At 39.1% G+C, this 17974-nt stretch overlaps 1 protein-coding gene across 11 annotated transcripts in view; it reads right to left on the bottom strand.

Moving 5' to 3' along the window:
• The window catches only part of BLTP1 (bridge-like lipid transfer protein family member 1), a 248576-nt gene that overhangs the window by 153184 nt on the left and 77418 nt on the right, over nucleotides 1-17974 (bottom strand). For all 11 annotated transcript variants that reach the window (XM_019494555.2, XM_019494560.2, XM_019494587.2 and 8 more), the window contains exons 11-18: nucleotides 17364-17520; nucleotides 15921-15999; nucleotides 13938-14029; nucleotides 12414-12531; nucleotides 8643-8798; nucleotides 7370-7467; nucleotides 3078-3256; nucleotides 2826-2932 (exon numbers count right to left, since the gene is read on the bottom strand). In XM_019494555.2, the coding sequence (XP_019350100.2) occupies nucleotides 2826-2932; nucleotides 3078-3256; nucleotides 7370-7467; nucleotides 8643-8798; nucleotides 12414-12531; nucleotides 13938-14029; nucleotides 15921-15999; nucleotides 17364-17520 (986 nt within the window). The remainder of the gene's footprint in view (nucleotides 1-2825; nucleotides 2933-3077; nucleotides 3257-7369; nucleotides 7468-8642; nucleotides 8799-12413; nucleotides 12532-13937; nucleotides 14030-15920; nucleotides 16000-17363; nucleotides 17521-17974) is intronic.

Raw genomic sequence — 17974 nt, 5'->3', positions numbered from 1 at the left:
ACCTGGAAGGGTGTGGGCAATGGGGTCCCGCAGGGTTCGGTCCTTGGACCGATACTCTTTAATGTCTTCATCAGCGACTTGGACAAGGGAGTCAAATGTACTCTGTCCAAGTTTGCAGATGACACAAAGCTATGGGGAGAAGTGGACACGCCGGAGGGCAGGAAACAGGCGCAGGCAGACCTGGATAGGTTGGACAAGTGGGCAGAAAACAACAGGATGCAGTTCAACAAGGAGAAATGCAAAGAGCTGCACCTCGGGAGGAAAAATGTCCAGCACACCTACAGCCTAGGGAATGACCTGCTGGGTGGCACAGAGGTGGAAAGGGATCTTGGAGTCCTAGTGGACTCCAAGATGAACATGAGCCAGCAGTGTGACGAAGCCATCAGAAAAGCCAATGGCACTTTATCGTGCATCAGCAGATGCATGACGAATAGGTCCAAGGAGGTGATACTTCCCCTCTATAGGGCGTTGGTCAGACCGCAGTTGGAGTACTGCGTGCAATTCTGGGCGCCACACTTCAAAAAGGATGCGGATAACCTGGAGAGGGTCCAGAGAAGGGCAACTTGTATGGTCAAGGGCCTGCAGACCAAGCCCTACGAGGAGAGACTAGAGAAACTGGACCTTTTCAGCCTCCGCAAGAGAAGGTTGAGAGGCGACCTTGTGGCTGCCTATAATTTCATCACGGGGGCACAGAAGGGAATTGGTGAGGATTTATTCACCAAGGCGCCCCCGGGGGTTACAAGAAACAATGGCCACAAGCTAGCAGAGAGCAGATTTAGATTGGACATTAAGAAGAACTTCTTCACAGTTCGAGTGGCCAAGGTCTGGAACGGGCTCCCAAGGGAGGTGGTGCTCTCCCCTACCCTGGGGGTCTTCAAGAGGAGGTTAGACGAGTATCTAGCTGGGGTCATCTAGACCCAGCACTCTTTCCTGCTTATGCAGGGGGTCGGACTTGATGATCTATTGAGGTCCCTTCTGACCCTAACATCTATGAATCTAAGAAGACAATAAAAAATTATGTCAGATGATCCCCTAGGTCCAAACTTTGTCACCGAACAACCTAAATATTGCAAATGACAATGGATGGATGTATAACTTTCCACTAATACCGAAGACAGTAGTAGGGGTACCTTTTCTCTTTGTTTTTTGTTTTTTTAAGCGAGAGAGAGAGAAAAGCTTTTGGTTTACAAGATTTGCTGCTCAGAAGATACAGGGAATCATTCTAAAAAAGTTTGTCCAGTCCCTTGCTCCCAAAGAAACTTTCAAAACCTCAATGCAAGTTCACTGAAGGAATTGTGCTCATTGGACTACTGTAGCTATGTTCATACGCCCACTGCACATTTTCAAGGCACACCTTCAAATTTAACTTCATGCATGTATTGTGTATGCCCAATACCTAATTTTAAAATTCAGTACTCATAATTTAGATGTCATGCTGAGAAGACTGATTTGCATAAAAGCTGAATCTCTTGTTAGTCAACAGATTTACTCCCTGATTAAATTCAGAATCCTAACACATAACTTTTCAGAAAATAAATATTTTACTACTTTTCACTCCTGTCAGCATCATGGACTTAACAACACACAGAAAAGCAAAGTAAATAATCAGTAATGATATTATTAACGGGAAGGGAGCTATTTCACATACAAGTATTTGCAAAGAAAAAAAAACCCAACAGGGACATGCAAAAGAAATGCAGAGAAAAAACCCCTTCCCCTTGAGGCAGAAGGGTTAGCTTTCAAATCCAGGCTGAGCTGCAGGATTTAAGATTTTAAAGACACAGCTTCTACACTGAGCACTTTTGGTACAGGAATCACCAAAACCACAAAAGGGAATTTTTACAAACATCTTCAAGATGAATCTTCTTCCCACTACTCATTAATCTCTTTAATATTTGCCTTTTCCTTTTATATCTTTATGCTAAAACCCAAGTCCAGACACTTCCTTCCAATCTTGGGCTACTGTAATTTTCCTGCCTTAGCATCTACTTTATCCACTCAAATGCCTCAAAAATTACCAAGATGATCTTCCTAGTTTATTACTCTAATTACATCATCCCCTTCTTAGACACCAAGCACTGGTTCTCATTTCACCACTACATCAATGACAAGGTGTTTCCACCTTATCTTTACAGTCATTTACAACTTAATGCTTCATTATTTATTTTCTTCATGTCTTATTGTACCTCACCCCAAAAGCAGTGCTAGACTTCATTTTCCATTTTTGCTAGATTTCTTATGTACAATCCCAATGTTTCTTCTTTGCAAACAGTTATGCATGAAATACCTCGAATCAATCCATAGCACTCATCCCAGTAGAAGTGAACCATGAGGACAAGTTACATATTGTCAGTTGCCAGAAAAAAAAAAGATAGCTAACATTTTTATTTAAGTACATTAAGGTACACTACAAAATATACTGAATAATATTCAAATACCCGTAAAACAGAAAAAGCACCTGACCACTAGGCAAAATGAATCTACTTCTTGTTTCAGGTTTCTTGGCCTCCATACACCAAGCAATTCCTGGTATTGACTCACTTCAGTAGAATTGCTCTCTTTCAGGTTAAAGAGCAAGAAGAGATTATCCAGAATTCCCTGCCTGTCTCACAGAAGAATAGCATATTTCCTTAAAACTGAAAGCTACCTTTTGATTAAAATGGTGCAATTCAAAGATTAATGTTATCCCACAGCACAAAAGCCAATAGGCTCTGCAGGCTTTCAAGTTTTTTTGACTCAACCTTCAAAATCTGACTGATCCTTTTAAACCAAAGCAGTTATTTCCAATTATTCTAAAAATACAAAAGAATGGAGACAACACTTACATGACTGCTTTAACTGCTCATCTGCCTTTTGTGGATAAATTGGATGCCAAGTATAGTCAATTGTAAACATAACGCTTGGTACCGTCCAGCATTCAACCCATCCAGCCCTTTCCAAAAGATAAGATGACAGTTTTAATGAAGAACAAGTATTTCAAATAATTAGTTCCTATTGAATAGGGGTGAACATAAGTTCTACTGATACATGAATTATACAAGGAGTCAATATATATTTTATAAAGTAATAAAACTTACTCTTCTTGAGTAACATTCCTCCATTTGGGCTTGCTTGTTTTTTGACCACTTTGACATTCAGCCGAAATACAAGATTCGGGACTTATTTTATTAGGCTGGCAATCTTTTACCAACATGAAGAGAGAATATTTACTAGGATGGCAATCAGGTAGAAATAAATGGAGATCTACATCTTCCCCCTACAAAGAAACAGAAGCAAACATTATATAATTCCAATGATAAAAAGAACTCAAAGTGCTAGTTGTACACTGTATGCATCAATATAACTTTTTTTTCAACCTGGGATTATTCCAGATCCTGGAGTCTGTGGCACATCTGGCTGCCCTGGGGCCCCTCTACACATTTAGGTAAAAGGCATGATAGGATCTAATGTGTGATCCGCACAATTGCATCTCTTGCCATGCCACATAAGCATGGCAGGAGGTGTGATTGTGAGATCCAGTAACAGAACCCACATTTTTCTCCTTTAAAGGAGAAAATCCACATTCTTCCGCAGCAAACAGAAAACCTGGATCCCTGGTGAACAGACATGAGGGCCTGCCTCCTCTCATAATAAAATTTAATATGAAGATTAATGAGATATGCAACATTTAACATGAGAAATTAGAAACAAATCAACAACAATTATTGGTTGTTCAACAGTTTCTAATTCAACATACTTCATTCAAAGAACGTTATGTTTTAGGTGAACTAACTGAACAAAATGCAGTCTTTTTGGAAGTTCGGCAGTGAAAATTAATAAAGTTATGATCAATAACCTTGTATTACTCTTCATTACGAGATTTCTTAATGATGCAGAAAAACACTGTTCAAATTACACAAACACAACTAAGATGCATGCAATCAGCTTTGCTTTCCAATATTTTTCTAAGTTTAACAAAGTTTTGGGATTTGTAAATATTTTTACAGTATGCTTTTTATATAAAAAAGGCAAATATTTAAACAGCAAATTAAAACCTTAATTTTTAACATAAAATGCAGGGAGATTTAGCCAAAACAATTCCCTTAATGCTAAACGGATGTCATCTAGAGAAATACCCACAAAACAAAATGCCTGTGTGGATGCTAGTACTATTAAAAATCCATGTTAAAACTGCTCGTTACAAAGTAAGCACTCAGAAGTTAAAAAATGCAAAACGTAAGGTTGCCTGAGTAACTTCATTTCAGTCCTACTGTGCACATATGTGATGACAATGTTTAGCTCTTTCTGTAGCTTTCAACATTCCTTTTTTTGCTTCATATTCCATATAGAGCCCCATGATTTTTTTAAACATTTGTCATAACAAACCTTACACTGAAAGCAAAATTAGTAGTTTCTGTATTGGTGTTCTTACAGTGCTTTAACAATCTCACCCAAAACATTAAAGCTAGGGACAGATATTCAAAAAGTCAGAGCCTAAAATTGCTTCAATCTTTGCAGGTTAGTATAACCTGGCTAGGCTGAACCAGTTTGTAACTGTACAGGCATGCCTGGCATGCAGGCACATGCCTGCAGTGGCTCAGGCTAGAAGCTGGGGGGGCACTAGAGCAGCCCTCCCTTCCTTTCCTCAGTACTGAGCTGAGGGGGGACATGGCCAGGCCCCACAAGGCACTCTGATTAACCCAGCAGGGAATTGATAACAGTGTTTATCACCCCATTAAGAAAACAGAGGGACATTACCAGCTATCTGCTGATTCTGCCTGTTGATTCATCATGGACCATAGCCAGCATGTAGTCAGCTAGCTAATACAGAGACACTTCTCCATAAGGCTGAGGGGAGGGAGGAATTCCTGCTTAGCAGGGAGTGGTGAGTGGGGTTGGAGGGGGGGGCAAACAGCTCTTCTTAAACAGCTTTTCCAAGGAAGGACATTAAGCTACCTGTTAATTAGTTCCAAAAAGCCTGTCTTCCACAGCATGGACTGTAGCCAGCACATGGTCTGCTAGCTAATGCTGCTAGCTAAGTCATAGGGGAAGGGGAAATAATCCCTGCTTAGCAGGGGGAAGCAAGGCAAATCAGTTAAGTCTGATACTACATTCAACCAGGTTTATCTCAAACCAGTTTCAGCCATTTTCAAACCGGTTTATGTGGACTGAATATCTGTTCTGTTACAGGTTTAAACTACTTTCTGATCACTTAACCAGTTTGTGTGTAATGTCTGTCCCTAGCCTAAGTCCACAGAGTGTACCCTCAGCAAGTTTATTCAGCTATTCAGCACTGGTGAGGCCACATCTGGAGTACTGTGTCCAGTTTTGGGCCCCTCACTACAGAAAGGATATGGACAAACTGGAGTGAGTCCAGTGGAGGGCAATAAAAATGATTAGGGGGCTGGGGCACATGACTTCTGAGGAGAGGCTGAGGGAACTGGGCTTATTTAGTCTAGAGAAGACTGAGAGGGGATTTAATAGCAGCCTTCAACTACCTGCAGGGTGGTTCCAGAGGATGGAGCTGAACTGTTCTCAGTGGTGGCAGATGACAGAACAAGGAACAATGTTCTCAAGTTGCAGCTAGGGAAGTTTAGGTTAGATATTAGGAAAAACTCTCTCATTAGGCGGGTAATAAAACACTGAAACAGGTCACTCAGAGAGGTGGGGGAAATCTTCATTCTTGGAGGTTTTTAAGATCCGGCTAGACAAAGCCTTGGCTGGGATCATCTAGCTGGGGATGGTCCTGCTCTGAGCAGGGGGGTGGACTAAATGACCTCCTGAGGTCCCTTCCAACACTAATTTTCTGATTCTATGATCAAGAAACTACTTTTCACAACCTACCTATGAGATTAGGTCTCGTAACTCTTATTTTACAACTCAGACACTCGGGCAGAGATTGTGGTCAAAACCTAAAAAGTGTGCATTCATTTTGTATGCCAAACGTTAGGTACCTGGGATGTGATTTTTCAGAGTATTTAGCCTTATAAAGCGCAAATGTTCAAAGCATAGCTTGAATCAACTTCACCTGCATTTCTCAGCATTTACTACATCTATAAATACAGCCCCAAACAGCTCTGGGTAAGCAACCAGAAAGCGATGCTCAAATAACAAGTGGTCAAGTTGGAACATTTTATTTTAAATGACTTGCACAGTATCACACTATGGCAGAGGGAGATATAGTTATCAAATTCAACTGTCAAATTCAACTTTGTGCCTTCCTTTTCCCTAACCCCTGGAAGTATTCCTATGGCTCTGTCAACCTCTGTAATTAGAAAAGCAGAAGTGTTATAGACAACTGCCTGATTTACTGCATAACACTCCTACACTCCCAGAGCATCATCCACCCAATGCACTGAATCATGGATGATTCTGAAGAAAAAAAATACCATGTTATCATTAAATTAAAAATGTATTATTCACACACAGTAAAAGGCAAGAAACATGGTTGTACAGGTTTACTTCCTTGACAAATTAGCATAAATATTCAAAAGGCGGCAAAAGGCATTTTCCTGAGACGAGTGCAACCTCCCAGCTAAACTTAAGTGCCTACAATTAAAAAAAAAAAGAGGTATCAAATCTTTTCAGGGTGAGAAATTTCCAGCATGAGCAAAGCAACGTATTTCCCCCAATCCCACTCTCAGAAACGTCTGAAACTTTACCAAAAAATTCAGCCTGAGGCACATACCTGGTATGGAAAACTTAATCCAACTAATTACAATTTAGCATAATTATGAACAACTGAAAACAGGACCTTACAACAGACATTATTAAAATATTACTTGTAAATGATGCTACCAGCCCACAACAGCAAGAAGACTGAAGCAACACAGGACATCCCATATATAAACTGAAGTTAGTATCATGTGGCAGACCCAATTTTCAAACAACAGCCACATAGACATTTTTAATGAGAACATTTTACCCTAGGATGATCTCTTGAGATAATAGGAGGGGGTCAGAAAAGAAAAAGAAATTCAAAATGGAATCTTAATTTCACATGTGAAATATCTTAGTTGCTTAGTGGCAGGGGGTTAATATTTCCAAAATGCCCTGAGCTACACAATCCTAAAAGGTCCTTTTTCAGCTTATGAGATTCTCTTTCGTTGGCATGGGGTAGGATTGTCAAAAGGATTAAAAACAGTAAAACTGGAACAGCTTGTAAGAGGATGTGTTGAAGAAGGTAAGAAATGAGTTCATTATGGACCCTTGTAGCTACATCATGAGGGAAGGTAATGGAAGAAACTGCTCCTCTCAGCCAGGAGGAAACATGGTGCATGTTCCTGAGACAAGGATTAGGGAAAGCAGAAAGTAATAAATAGGAAACATTCTTACATATTGAGAAATGCCATGCAGCTTCTATAATTAGAGTACATAAGATTACACTTACCCTTAAAGAGAATCTAGTATTGCATGTGGTTGGAATGAAGTCAGTGAAAGGTAGAGAGAATACAATGTTTAATGTTTCCCCACAGGCTGCCAGATAAACTATGAAAAAAGAGAAAATAAATTCACATGGAAGCTTGTTATATTAAGTGCCTTTCCATTATAGCCAGTACTTAACATCCTATCTACTACATTTTGGATCTAAACTAATTTTAATAGTACACAATCCCATAACAAACAAAGTTTTCAGATAAATGTGTGGGCATTTCTGAATCCATAATATAAAGGAAAGAATTAATTTTAAATTAAGATAATGGTAAAACAAAAACCTTAGATTCATAGCTGTTAGAGGCTGGAAAGGACCTTGAGACCTCGAGATTATCAGGTCCAGCCCCCCCGTGCTTGGGCAGGAAACCTTCCCCCTCTTTGGGAAGCTTGTACCCTCTGCATTGTAATGATTGTTTTGTTTATAAAAAGGCATTCTACTTCAGTGAAATGTTCCTTCAAAATCCACAAAAGTTACCAGAGAAAACGCAAACATCACACCTAATGCCTCATGATTCTTCTCTTTCCTATAATATATAAAGCTCTTTTTGCTAATAAAATACTCAAAAAATGTGAACCAGGTCCATCATATAGTCTACACTAATTAATTTCATTTTAAAAGCATGTGGAAAATCAAGTGTTTTCCACAAATCAACTTGATTTTTGACATTACCCTTTTTGTGCTGAAATTCTAAGTCATCATCCACGAAACTATAAGGAACCAAGAGGTTTGGACAAAAAGCTCTGTGTTCTAAAATACAACTTTTGCAATTGGCTTAGCTCTTGAAAGGTAGTTCTAATTTTGATTTGAATAAAAAAGAGGAACAAGTTTCCAATGCATTATATTCCAATATCACTTTTCCAAAATTGTTCTGGAATTTTCTATTTCCAAGTACAGATTAAAAGCAAGTTTACCATAAAAGAATTTAAATCTAATTGGTGTAGTAAAAGAAACTGTAATGCTGTACTGCTCTCTCATCAGATATTCAAGAGCCCTCAAGAGTAAAATCCAAGTAAATGCATAAAGTCCTCCAGTAGCATTCATTTGTTCTTATGCAACAAAGACCACGTACTTCAGGATGTCTGGGATTTAACACTGGCGAACATTTCTAAAGCCTTACATTACTGCCAGGAAAATGCACATAGTTGGCTGCCTACACAACCAAAAAGCAGTATCATTTTTTATATCGTAAAATAATGTTTTTTCTTTAAAAGAAGAAAAATCGTCTCACCATTTTCTTGTTGCTTGGTAGAACAGTCAATCCAATTGTGTTGATTTCCTGCCCAAATCATTTCAAACTGATGAAACATTACTTTAAAATTCCATGTATAGGGAACAAATGAGAAAATATCAGGAGCATTGTCACTGGACCAGTCTTGAATCAAGTCTAAAATTACACAAAATAAAAAAAAAAAATAAAAAAAGAGACAAAATTGAATTCAGTTGACTAGGTTGGATTCACTTATTAACCTTGGCTTTCTGTACAGCTCACAAGTTTAAGCCACATACTTGTTCTTTCAGACAAACGTCTATCCTAAAATTTTAAAAAAGGAATAAAAATGGCCAATAGCAATTCTTGCCCAAAGTTTCCACATATTTACTGTACACTGATTTTTCTCCACTAACATTTTTATGAACTAGGCTATCACAGAAGTTCTGGAAAGGGAAAGCCAATAAAATGCAGTACGTTATTTCAGAATATACAATATTATACTTTACATTTTCTGTTTCCTGCTACAGGTCAATTTCAGAAATGAAAAACAAAACAGGATTACTTTAAAAAGCAAAATCAGGCCAGATTCTCAGATATCATCATTTTAGCTTTAACTTCAAAGAAAATACATTTCTTCAAAGAAACATATATTTATTTACATTAGCTGAGAATCTCAGCTAGTACATTTTTGTCATCAAAGAATATTTCATTTGTATATTAATATGACGAGTAATGTGGAATGAATGCTTTCTTTTGCACAAAGCAAAATGAAACATGACTGTTTAGAAATAACAAAAGACTGAAATCATATTAAGGTATAAGTGGAAACTGAATTGAAAAATAGTTACATAGGATAAAATAGGAAGCATGATGCTGATCATACAGCAAACCCAAAGCTTCAGATAGAGTTCACAGCACCTATTCCATGACCAAACCAGCAGCAATTACATGAGGTTGACATCTTTTAAATCAACAGCAACAGAGAAACACACATCTTCCAGATACTCAAATACATTTTTATTATGACGAATAATCAGAAACCTACTTAATCTGACATTTTTATTCAATTTATTAAATGATATATGGTTTTAGCAATGAGGGGGAGTGGCGAATGCTTTTCAGTCCCAAACCTGTTTTAACAATTACAGTAGGAGATCAATTATACAGCCAAAATTCCCACAGATGTCAACAGGGTTTTACACAACTAGCAAGAAAGGATTGGAAAATGAATTAATGGCTCTCAGGTATATTCACTATTATACTTTCCTCTTTTACTGAGTTTCATCTTACAGTTAAAATCCTAGTGAGGGAAATAGTTTTTGATAACAGTCAGCTAGATGAATATGGCAGATAGCTCCTACAACTGAAATTATCAGCCAAAAAATCCATGCATAAGATAAAACTTGGAATTCTCATTTTAATAATTTAAAATATGAAAAATCACCAACCATATAGGACAATATAATGGTAGGAAGAATTCCTTTGAGATTTAAATAATTTCTAAGGACTGTTCAGGCAAAAATTGTTTTAAACAAATTGCCAGACAGCTGTGTGCTTTGTGCTCTTTGTGGAAGAAATTATTCAATGGGTCTAGTCAAGTAACTTACACAATTAATGGAAATTAAAATTTAGGATTTCTTGTTCAAAAGGTCATTCACTTTTTTTGACATGCAACTACGTAAATGGTAAGGCCACCTCAGGCTAACCCAAGAAAGAAACTTTTTACGGATAGTCTACAAACTTGGTATCAACGTTGACAGAACAAGGAACAGTGGTCTCAATTTGCAGCAAGGGAAGTTTAGGTTAAATATTAGGAAAACTCTCACAAGGAGGATAGTGAAGCACTGGAAGAAGTTATCCATATAGGTTGTAGAATCTTCATATCTGGAGGTTAAGACCAGGCTAGACACAGCCTTGGTTGGGATGATATAGTTGGACTAGATGACCTCCTAAGCATCCCTCCAACCTGAATTTTCTATGATTCTATGATATCCACACTTTAAAATGACATGTTATGACATGTTTTTTACATAATGTAAATGCAATACTTCTGCCAGACCTTGGACAAGAGCCAGGTTCAAATTTAGGGTTTAAACACCTACCACAGAAAAGAAGTTTGGATGTCAGTAAGAGGTTTGCAGATTATTAGTTTAAAATAAATAAATCATCTTGGGTTGGCAACCCTGCTTGACTGCAACAATGGTTTTACATTCCGTTTCCCCATTCCAAGGGGTCCCCTACTCACTCCCACATCCCCCTAACCACCTTCACCTTTCTGCCTCCCTACACAGATTTACCCCCACAAGCCCCACTCCCTCGATCCCACGATACACCCCCAAAGGAGGACTGTCCGTCTAACTGCCTCCCCTCAGCAGTAGAGGCAGATAGGTTGATGCATCAGCACCAGCATCAGCATATGGCTGGAGGTTGAGGAAGGAGCTAGAGTCCCATGAACCACAAAGCCGGGATAAGAGCTTTCTTCAGGGCGCTACAACCCCACTCAGACACCAGGTGTTGCTGCTGTGTGTGCGGGCCGGGCCCCGATCCCGCTGCCAAGTGCGAGTCGGGAGGGGCGATCCACGGCCCATCTTTGCGCACGCAGGCTGTGGCCAGCAGCCCGGGCATGCGGGGTCGGAGAAAACCGGTGGCGAGCTAGAATTAGTCACAAACGCATAGTGGTTGATTGAAAAGATTATTTACTTACACCCAAAGATGGTAGTGGTGTAGGCTGGACAGTTTTCCAGGTGCAGCTCCGCTTAAATCCTTGCTGGAGGACTACGACAAATTCTTTTCCACGGAGTTGTTTAGGCTCCGCGGGTTCAGCAATTCTTTCCCACGGAGTTGTTTAGGCTCCGCAGGTTCAGTTCAGTTCCCTGGTCCCCCAGAGTTGTTTAGGCTCCGTGGGTTCAAAAATTGGGTTTACAGGAAAGGGATACGTCTTGGATTGCGATTGGCGATGGGGAGAGGCTAGAGGCGATTCGTTCTTTTGTTTCCCCTCCGGAGTAGTTAAAGCTCCGTGGGTCCGATTGTTAAGCCTCTATTGCCTGCTTGAGAAAAGCGTTGGGTCCGTAAGGATCCGCAGCGCTTAGAGATCTTCACACAGCGTGAAGTCTCCTCCTCCTGGTGTTCGTGGAGTCCTCCAACTTGGGCGGAAACCACTCAAGCCTTTTGTACAGCTAGCAAGCCAATAGCTAGCTGCCACGTGTACCTACATTTAGAATCGGCCAATAATGTGGCACGAATCCAAATACAAATGGCAGGAACTCCTTTGCAACGTGCATCACTAGTATGCAAAAGAAACGCACCCTGCAAAGAAGCTGCAAAACGGCAGGAAATCCCCCGCTGCACCAGAGTTCTCTCCCGCAGCAGAGAACTCTACCGTGCAAAGAAAGCTACAATTTAGGCGGGAACAATAATTTAGCGGTGCCGAAGCACACACAAACAAAAACCACAACTTTGGGTTGTGACACTGTGCTCTGTGGTTCAACATTGCCTCCAGCTTCTTTCCCAACACAGCTTCAAATCAAGCTCGCATGGCTTCATGTGCTTCTGGGTAACTTCTTTTTTTTTTTTTTTTTTTAAACAAACTTCATAGACAGGTGTTTTTACCCAGGTTATTTTATGCAGTGTCCATACATTTATGCATAATTGATAATCCTAGGCCACCTGCATTTGTTAAACAACATTACATCCCCCTCCAACAGGCTTGAAAAATATCAATAAAATATTTGCCAAACATACATATTCCAAAAGCTAAATATTTAGACACTAATGAAGTATGACAGTTACCTGTAAAGAAGCTTTTTTGAGCAAAAATAAAGTGATATGTTGCTTTGTAAACTTCAAGTTCACATTGCCATGTCTGTGGCATGTTCCATATCCGTGGGTAGCTGGCATTGATCTGAAACTGTGAACAAGACACTAAAGCATCAGTTTCTTAAAACATGGCAATGTGTGAACGCTGCTGAGATGAAAGAACAAACGTACTTTGGTGAATAATTAAAATCACTTTTCCTGCTGGGGTGAACAGAAGGCCACCCAGTTTCCTCATAAATTTACATTCTCTCTGTCTTTCCCCCTCCCCTCATAATGTGGCTGAAGGTCAACTGTCACCTTATTTATTTGTTCGGGAACTTCTACGGGGAATTTTGTACAGTAAGCAAGTTTTCTGCCAGGTAGACAAACCATGACATCCTCCAAATACATGCAACTTTTTCAACTAATGTATTTATATACTGTTCTGAGCTGGGCTGTTAAATGGCTCTCTCTCTCCTGTTAAAAGTCATTCATACTAATGAGGAAAGAAGGGTAAACTATAGCATATGGATTTTAGTAGAATTTAACAACTGGAAAATCCATTTTAAATTACACAGTTTTGTGCAGACTTAAATGTCTCTCAGTCTACTAAAAATGCTGTGTAGTATATTCTTCTAAGATAATTGCATCTCAGCAAAAGCAGACCTCATTACAGCACTCTACTATTAAAACTTTGCTGAGAACAGGGAAGAATCTGTGAACAAATTAGTTATGAATGCAAACTCATATTGGGCCCAAATCCTGCAAAACAAATTGCTGCATACCTTTACACAAGTGCATCCACTGATTTCAATGGACTTAAAGTGTGAGAGTTTTTGCAGAATTATAAACTACATACGTTTCTTCATGCACTGCACTATCGTGCATATTTGAAGAGCATTTTTATGCAACTGATATATATGCTGTACGTTAAACTACGGTGTGCAGCCTTGTGCTTAATACCCTATACCAGTGCTTCTCAACTGGAGTGCCATGGGGCCCCCAAAGAGGTGATGCAGTGGCAGTCACCATATAAAACTGCCCAGTGTGCTCCCCCTACATTATGGCTGTCTAATCAGCCTGAAGCAGGCCAAAAAGCTGCCTTGCATCATGCAGCTCTTTCTGATCCTTCCCCCCACCCCAACATTCCTGCCTGAAACAGAAGCAGGTAAAATTGTTCCATCTACTTGTGTTTCTGAGAAGAGCATTGGGGGTGCCAGACTAGAAAGAGCTGCAGAGCACAAATCAGTTCCTGCCTGCTTTAGGCTGATCAGAGCCCTAATACAGAAAGAGAGTATGCACATGGCACAGACCTACCTAGACTGGCTCTGCAGCATATGCAGTCTTACCACCGTTGCACAGCCTTTCCCAGCAGCAGAAACCAGCTAAGCAGCACTCAAGTAACCAGGGCAGCACCAACAGATTCCTCTGGGGTGCCAAGGGTATCGCCACATTCAAAAAAGTGGTAGTGAGGTGTCTTGACCCTGAAAAGGTTGAGAACCACTGCTCTATACTTACAGCTAACATTTCTGCTTCTAAGAGAGTCCGGTACTGCATACTGCTAGTAGCATCAACATGTAAAAGCTGTCCTTTAATTGTAGGGGAGTAACCTAGCAAACAGAGAAAACAAGTAATATGATGGCATGTCCTGTTATAAAATTGTTTTGAATTACTGTAAAGAAGCAACAGTTGCACAAAATTTTAACAAGAAAATTAAAACAAAAATTAACAAACAAAACAAATACAAATTATTTTAACAAACTTCACAAGCCACCTCAGTAACCTAGCAATAACAACAAAATAGATCAAGAAGGCAATTAATACTATGACACTTCAGTTCAGTCGTTTATCAGCCAGATAACAAAGGCTTAAGATGACAAAAAGACAGTATGGTCTGGAAAGGTAAGATGTTTTTTGCACCACAACTTGCACTACAGCTGTATGGCTGGCTCAGGGTACGTGGGTTTAAAGTTACACCTCTGGGTAAGTCACAGACCTGTCACTCAATTATCCTTTAGTAAAATGGAGATAAAAGCATTTGTCTACTTAATAGAGGTCTTGAAAAAATAAGGATGTTATATTTTATAGTCCTGTTCTTTTGGAATCCACCCCTAAATGCACAACCCTGAAGTTTTGAATTAGCATATCGCAAGAGAAGAGATTACAGTCCAATTCTGAGCCTCTGATCAGGAATTACAACATGATTATTTGACGTTTCACTGCTTAAGATGTTGTACATTAAATCAGCACCTTTGAGAAATATGCATATTCTTACATATAAAGAAACAAACAATACTATGCAAATAGATAAACATTTTTCCTATTAAAAAAAAAGTTACCTATTCAAATTATTTAATACCGAGTACCTAAAAATATCTTTAGGCATCAAAAGATGATAGAACTACAAAGTGGAGGGATGGGAGCTATAGTATGTTTAAAAGTACACAGAAAGAACTGTGATCATAACAAAAATGGGAGTTATACAACCGACTATAAAGCATCTCTCTGCTACAAAAGTACCACCATTTGAAAGTTAGCTGTATTATATAATACAGCTAAGTGAGAAGTAGTTTGAGAGCAAGCAACCCCTCAAAATCATAAGAGCTTAATAATCACATGATAATGTATCTAAAAATGTTTCCTTACTAACCATTTCGACAGACAGAACCAGGTCCCTGGCTCTCTCCTCCAAAGATGACACTGGCCCTAACTCTTTCTGAACTCTCACCATTTTCTGAGGTTTAAGAAGTAAATTCTAACTCAGAAACAGACATCAAATGTCACATAACTATCAACTTAAAATTACTTCTTGGAGCTTATTAATTGTTTGCATGGCCCTGGAGGAAAACCCTACATCCTAATGCTTGATGCCCCTCTTTTGAGAACCCCTCCTATCAACATTAAATGGTGAAAGTTAAACAAGCCCCATCTACTAAAACAAGCCAGGAGAACATTAAACAATTTACTGCACGGCTTCAACATTGGCCCACAGGGTAACTCAATCACACACAAAAAAAATCTCTATAGCTCCAATTTTGTAACTAGTCTGACTTTCTTGGACATCTCTGATTAGGCTGATATTCCATTAATTGTTTTTTTTAATTAGATTAAAGATATTCTAGAAACAACCTGTTATGTTAATTAAATTGAAAAATGTTCCTTCCTTTTTTGTATTGATAGAAGTTATGTAATATGCTAAAATATAAATAAAATAAAATGAAATTAAATTAAATTAAAAGGCTTGCTTTGAGTACATAGGCTCAGTTACTGCAATATCAGCAAGGACTTTGCAAGATTTAAACCTGTAAAGTGTTTGAGATTCTGTAATGAAAGGCAAAAACTATGTGAACAAATTCTTACTGTTCCTTTACCTGGAAATGTAGGTCTGTCTATAGCCATAAGGGGAAAAGTTATCTTAGTCTACCCTCAATCACACGGATTAATGCTTTTCTTTACACTTGTCTTCAGAATGCAAATTAAATCTTAGCCTTATCAACTTACCATTTTCACCTACTGTCGTGGGAATATTTATTTCCAAATATGAGCCTGCTCCAACATTTACATGCACAGCATTAGTTTCCTACCCATAGGAAAGAAAAAAATATATATTATTTTTTATTCTCATCTCCCAGTGCATGTCATGCTCCTTTAAATCATTATTCATGTTTAAATAGGATTGAAGAGAACAAACTAGCTAACTACAGTCCTCCTTGCCTTAAAAGTGTATTAAAAGTTAATGAACTATGTACATACAATGAAATTAATGGCATACATTTACCATTTCTGAGGCTTGACAAGTATTGATTTAGGATAATGAGTAGGCTGCACAAGATCATCCTGGCCTAATGAACAGAGGAGCTGAAGAGTGGGGTTGCCTTTCTAGCTTTCACCTTCTCGGTTATAGGAAGTGTTGAGCAGGATTCAGTTTATACACACTGGAAGGTAGGTAACACTGCCACCCTGCATCAGCTTTAAATTCTAAGGCCCTGGAAGGACGTAACACCTGCAGCTCTACAAGTACCATGCTACTCAAAGGGCTACAAAAATGTACTGCTACAGCTCTTCTCCCTTACTAAAACAAACCTAAGGCCCCCGGCCAAGCCCCCCAGCTGGAGCACTATAAAATCACCAGGACACCATACAATAGCATGCTCTCCAGCTAGGGGCTTCAGTGGAGGGTTGCTCAGCCCCATGACTCCACTTCCCCCCACTTTTCAATAAGGGGAGGGGAGGTGTTAGTAAGCTTATGCTGACCTGAGTATTACAAGGATTCCTGCTCTTCAGCCCTGATGACAGCTGAGCACCCAGGCAGAGCTCATGAACTACCCATCCCACTCTCCCTCCCCACCTTGGAGGTGCAGTAAGGGAGAAGAGCAGAGCACTGTGGGATGAACAGACCTATAATTAATTCATAGGTGTAACCTGTAGTGCTACAAAATGCAGCGCTACAGAGAAGTTGCTATTTCATCCCATAACATTTCTGTCGTGCTTCTGCCATTTTGTAACACTACAGGGAGCATATATATCTGTTTGCTTGACCACATAGCACTACAACTATTATGCCTGTCCAGGGCCTAATTCTTTCAGTTTTGAGGAAACCCCTCTCCTTTATGGGCAGCCCCCACCTAATGTAAGACTACAAGAAGCTTCATGACATAACATTTATATAGTTACACCTTCCCTACAGAGGAATATCCTAGGTATGTTACATGTTCCTTAATGTTTACAAGGAACCTGAAAATAAAGTAACACTGAAATGCAATATATTGCAATATATTATTTGGTTGAAAGGGAGATTGTATATCCTCTGGACTTTTTAAACTTTCATAATTCCATATAGAATTCAGGAGATACAAACAAGAACATGCACAAATAAAACATGCCAGACAACGTTCCACAGGAGTCTTGAACCAATTTCTTTCTAGGCAATTTTTCATTATTTACCCTGTTTTTTGTAAAAAGCAAGTCAATGGTGGCATCTGCAATGATATTCATTCGTAGCTCAAAGGCAAGGATCTGCCTTGGTTTCCCAGGCTGAGCTATTTCTGAGACTTTCATAATTTGATAATCTGGTGGGAAGAAAAATTTCCACAAGCAATCCCTAAAAAAAAAGGAGAAAATCTGTTTGCATACTGGGAAAGAGAACATTTTACTCAATTAAAAATGTCTTTCCTACCACTCCACCTTACTGGAAGGGTCCTTGAGCAGTTAGCAAATAGGTGAAAACAAGGCAGAGAATATTTGTTACAAAACATTAAATCTTCAAGACCCATCAGCAGAATCTTCATTTATGAAATCAAGCTCCCAAATATGAGCTGCTGAAACTCCCAGAAAATCAACTTTTTGATCGGTACTCGTAAAAGGCCAGATTACGAGGAAAGGACCAGGGGGAAAAAAAACATACTTCTAGAACACAAACAAATTAGTTTCCTACCAATTCATAATGTACTGTAGAAATAAAGTCATCACCTCATTTATGGAATCAGGATGAAAAAGATGTCAAGAGTACATTCTGTTTGTATATAAATATTTGGCATGAAGCCCAGAAAAAGAGA

This window comes from Alligator mississippiensis, chromosome 2 (assembly GCF_030867095.1).
Source record: "Alligator mississippiensis isolate rAllMis1 chromosome 2, rAllMis1, whole genome shotgun sequence".
Lineage (NCBI taxonomy): Eukaryota > Metazoa > Chordata > Crocodylia > Alligatoridae > Alligator > Alligator mississippiensis.
This window is presented reverse-complemented; position numbering and strand designations above follow the sequence as displayed.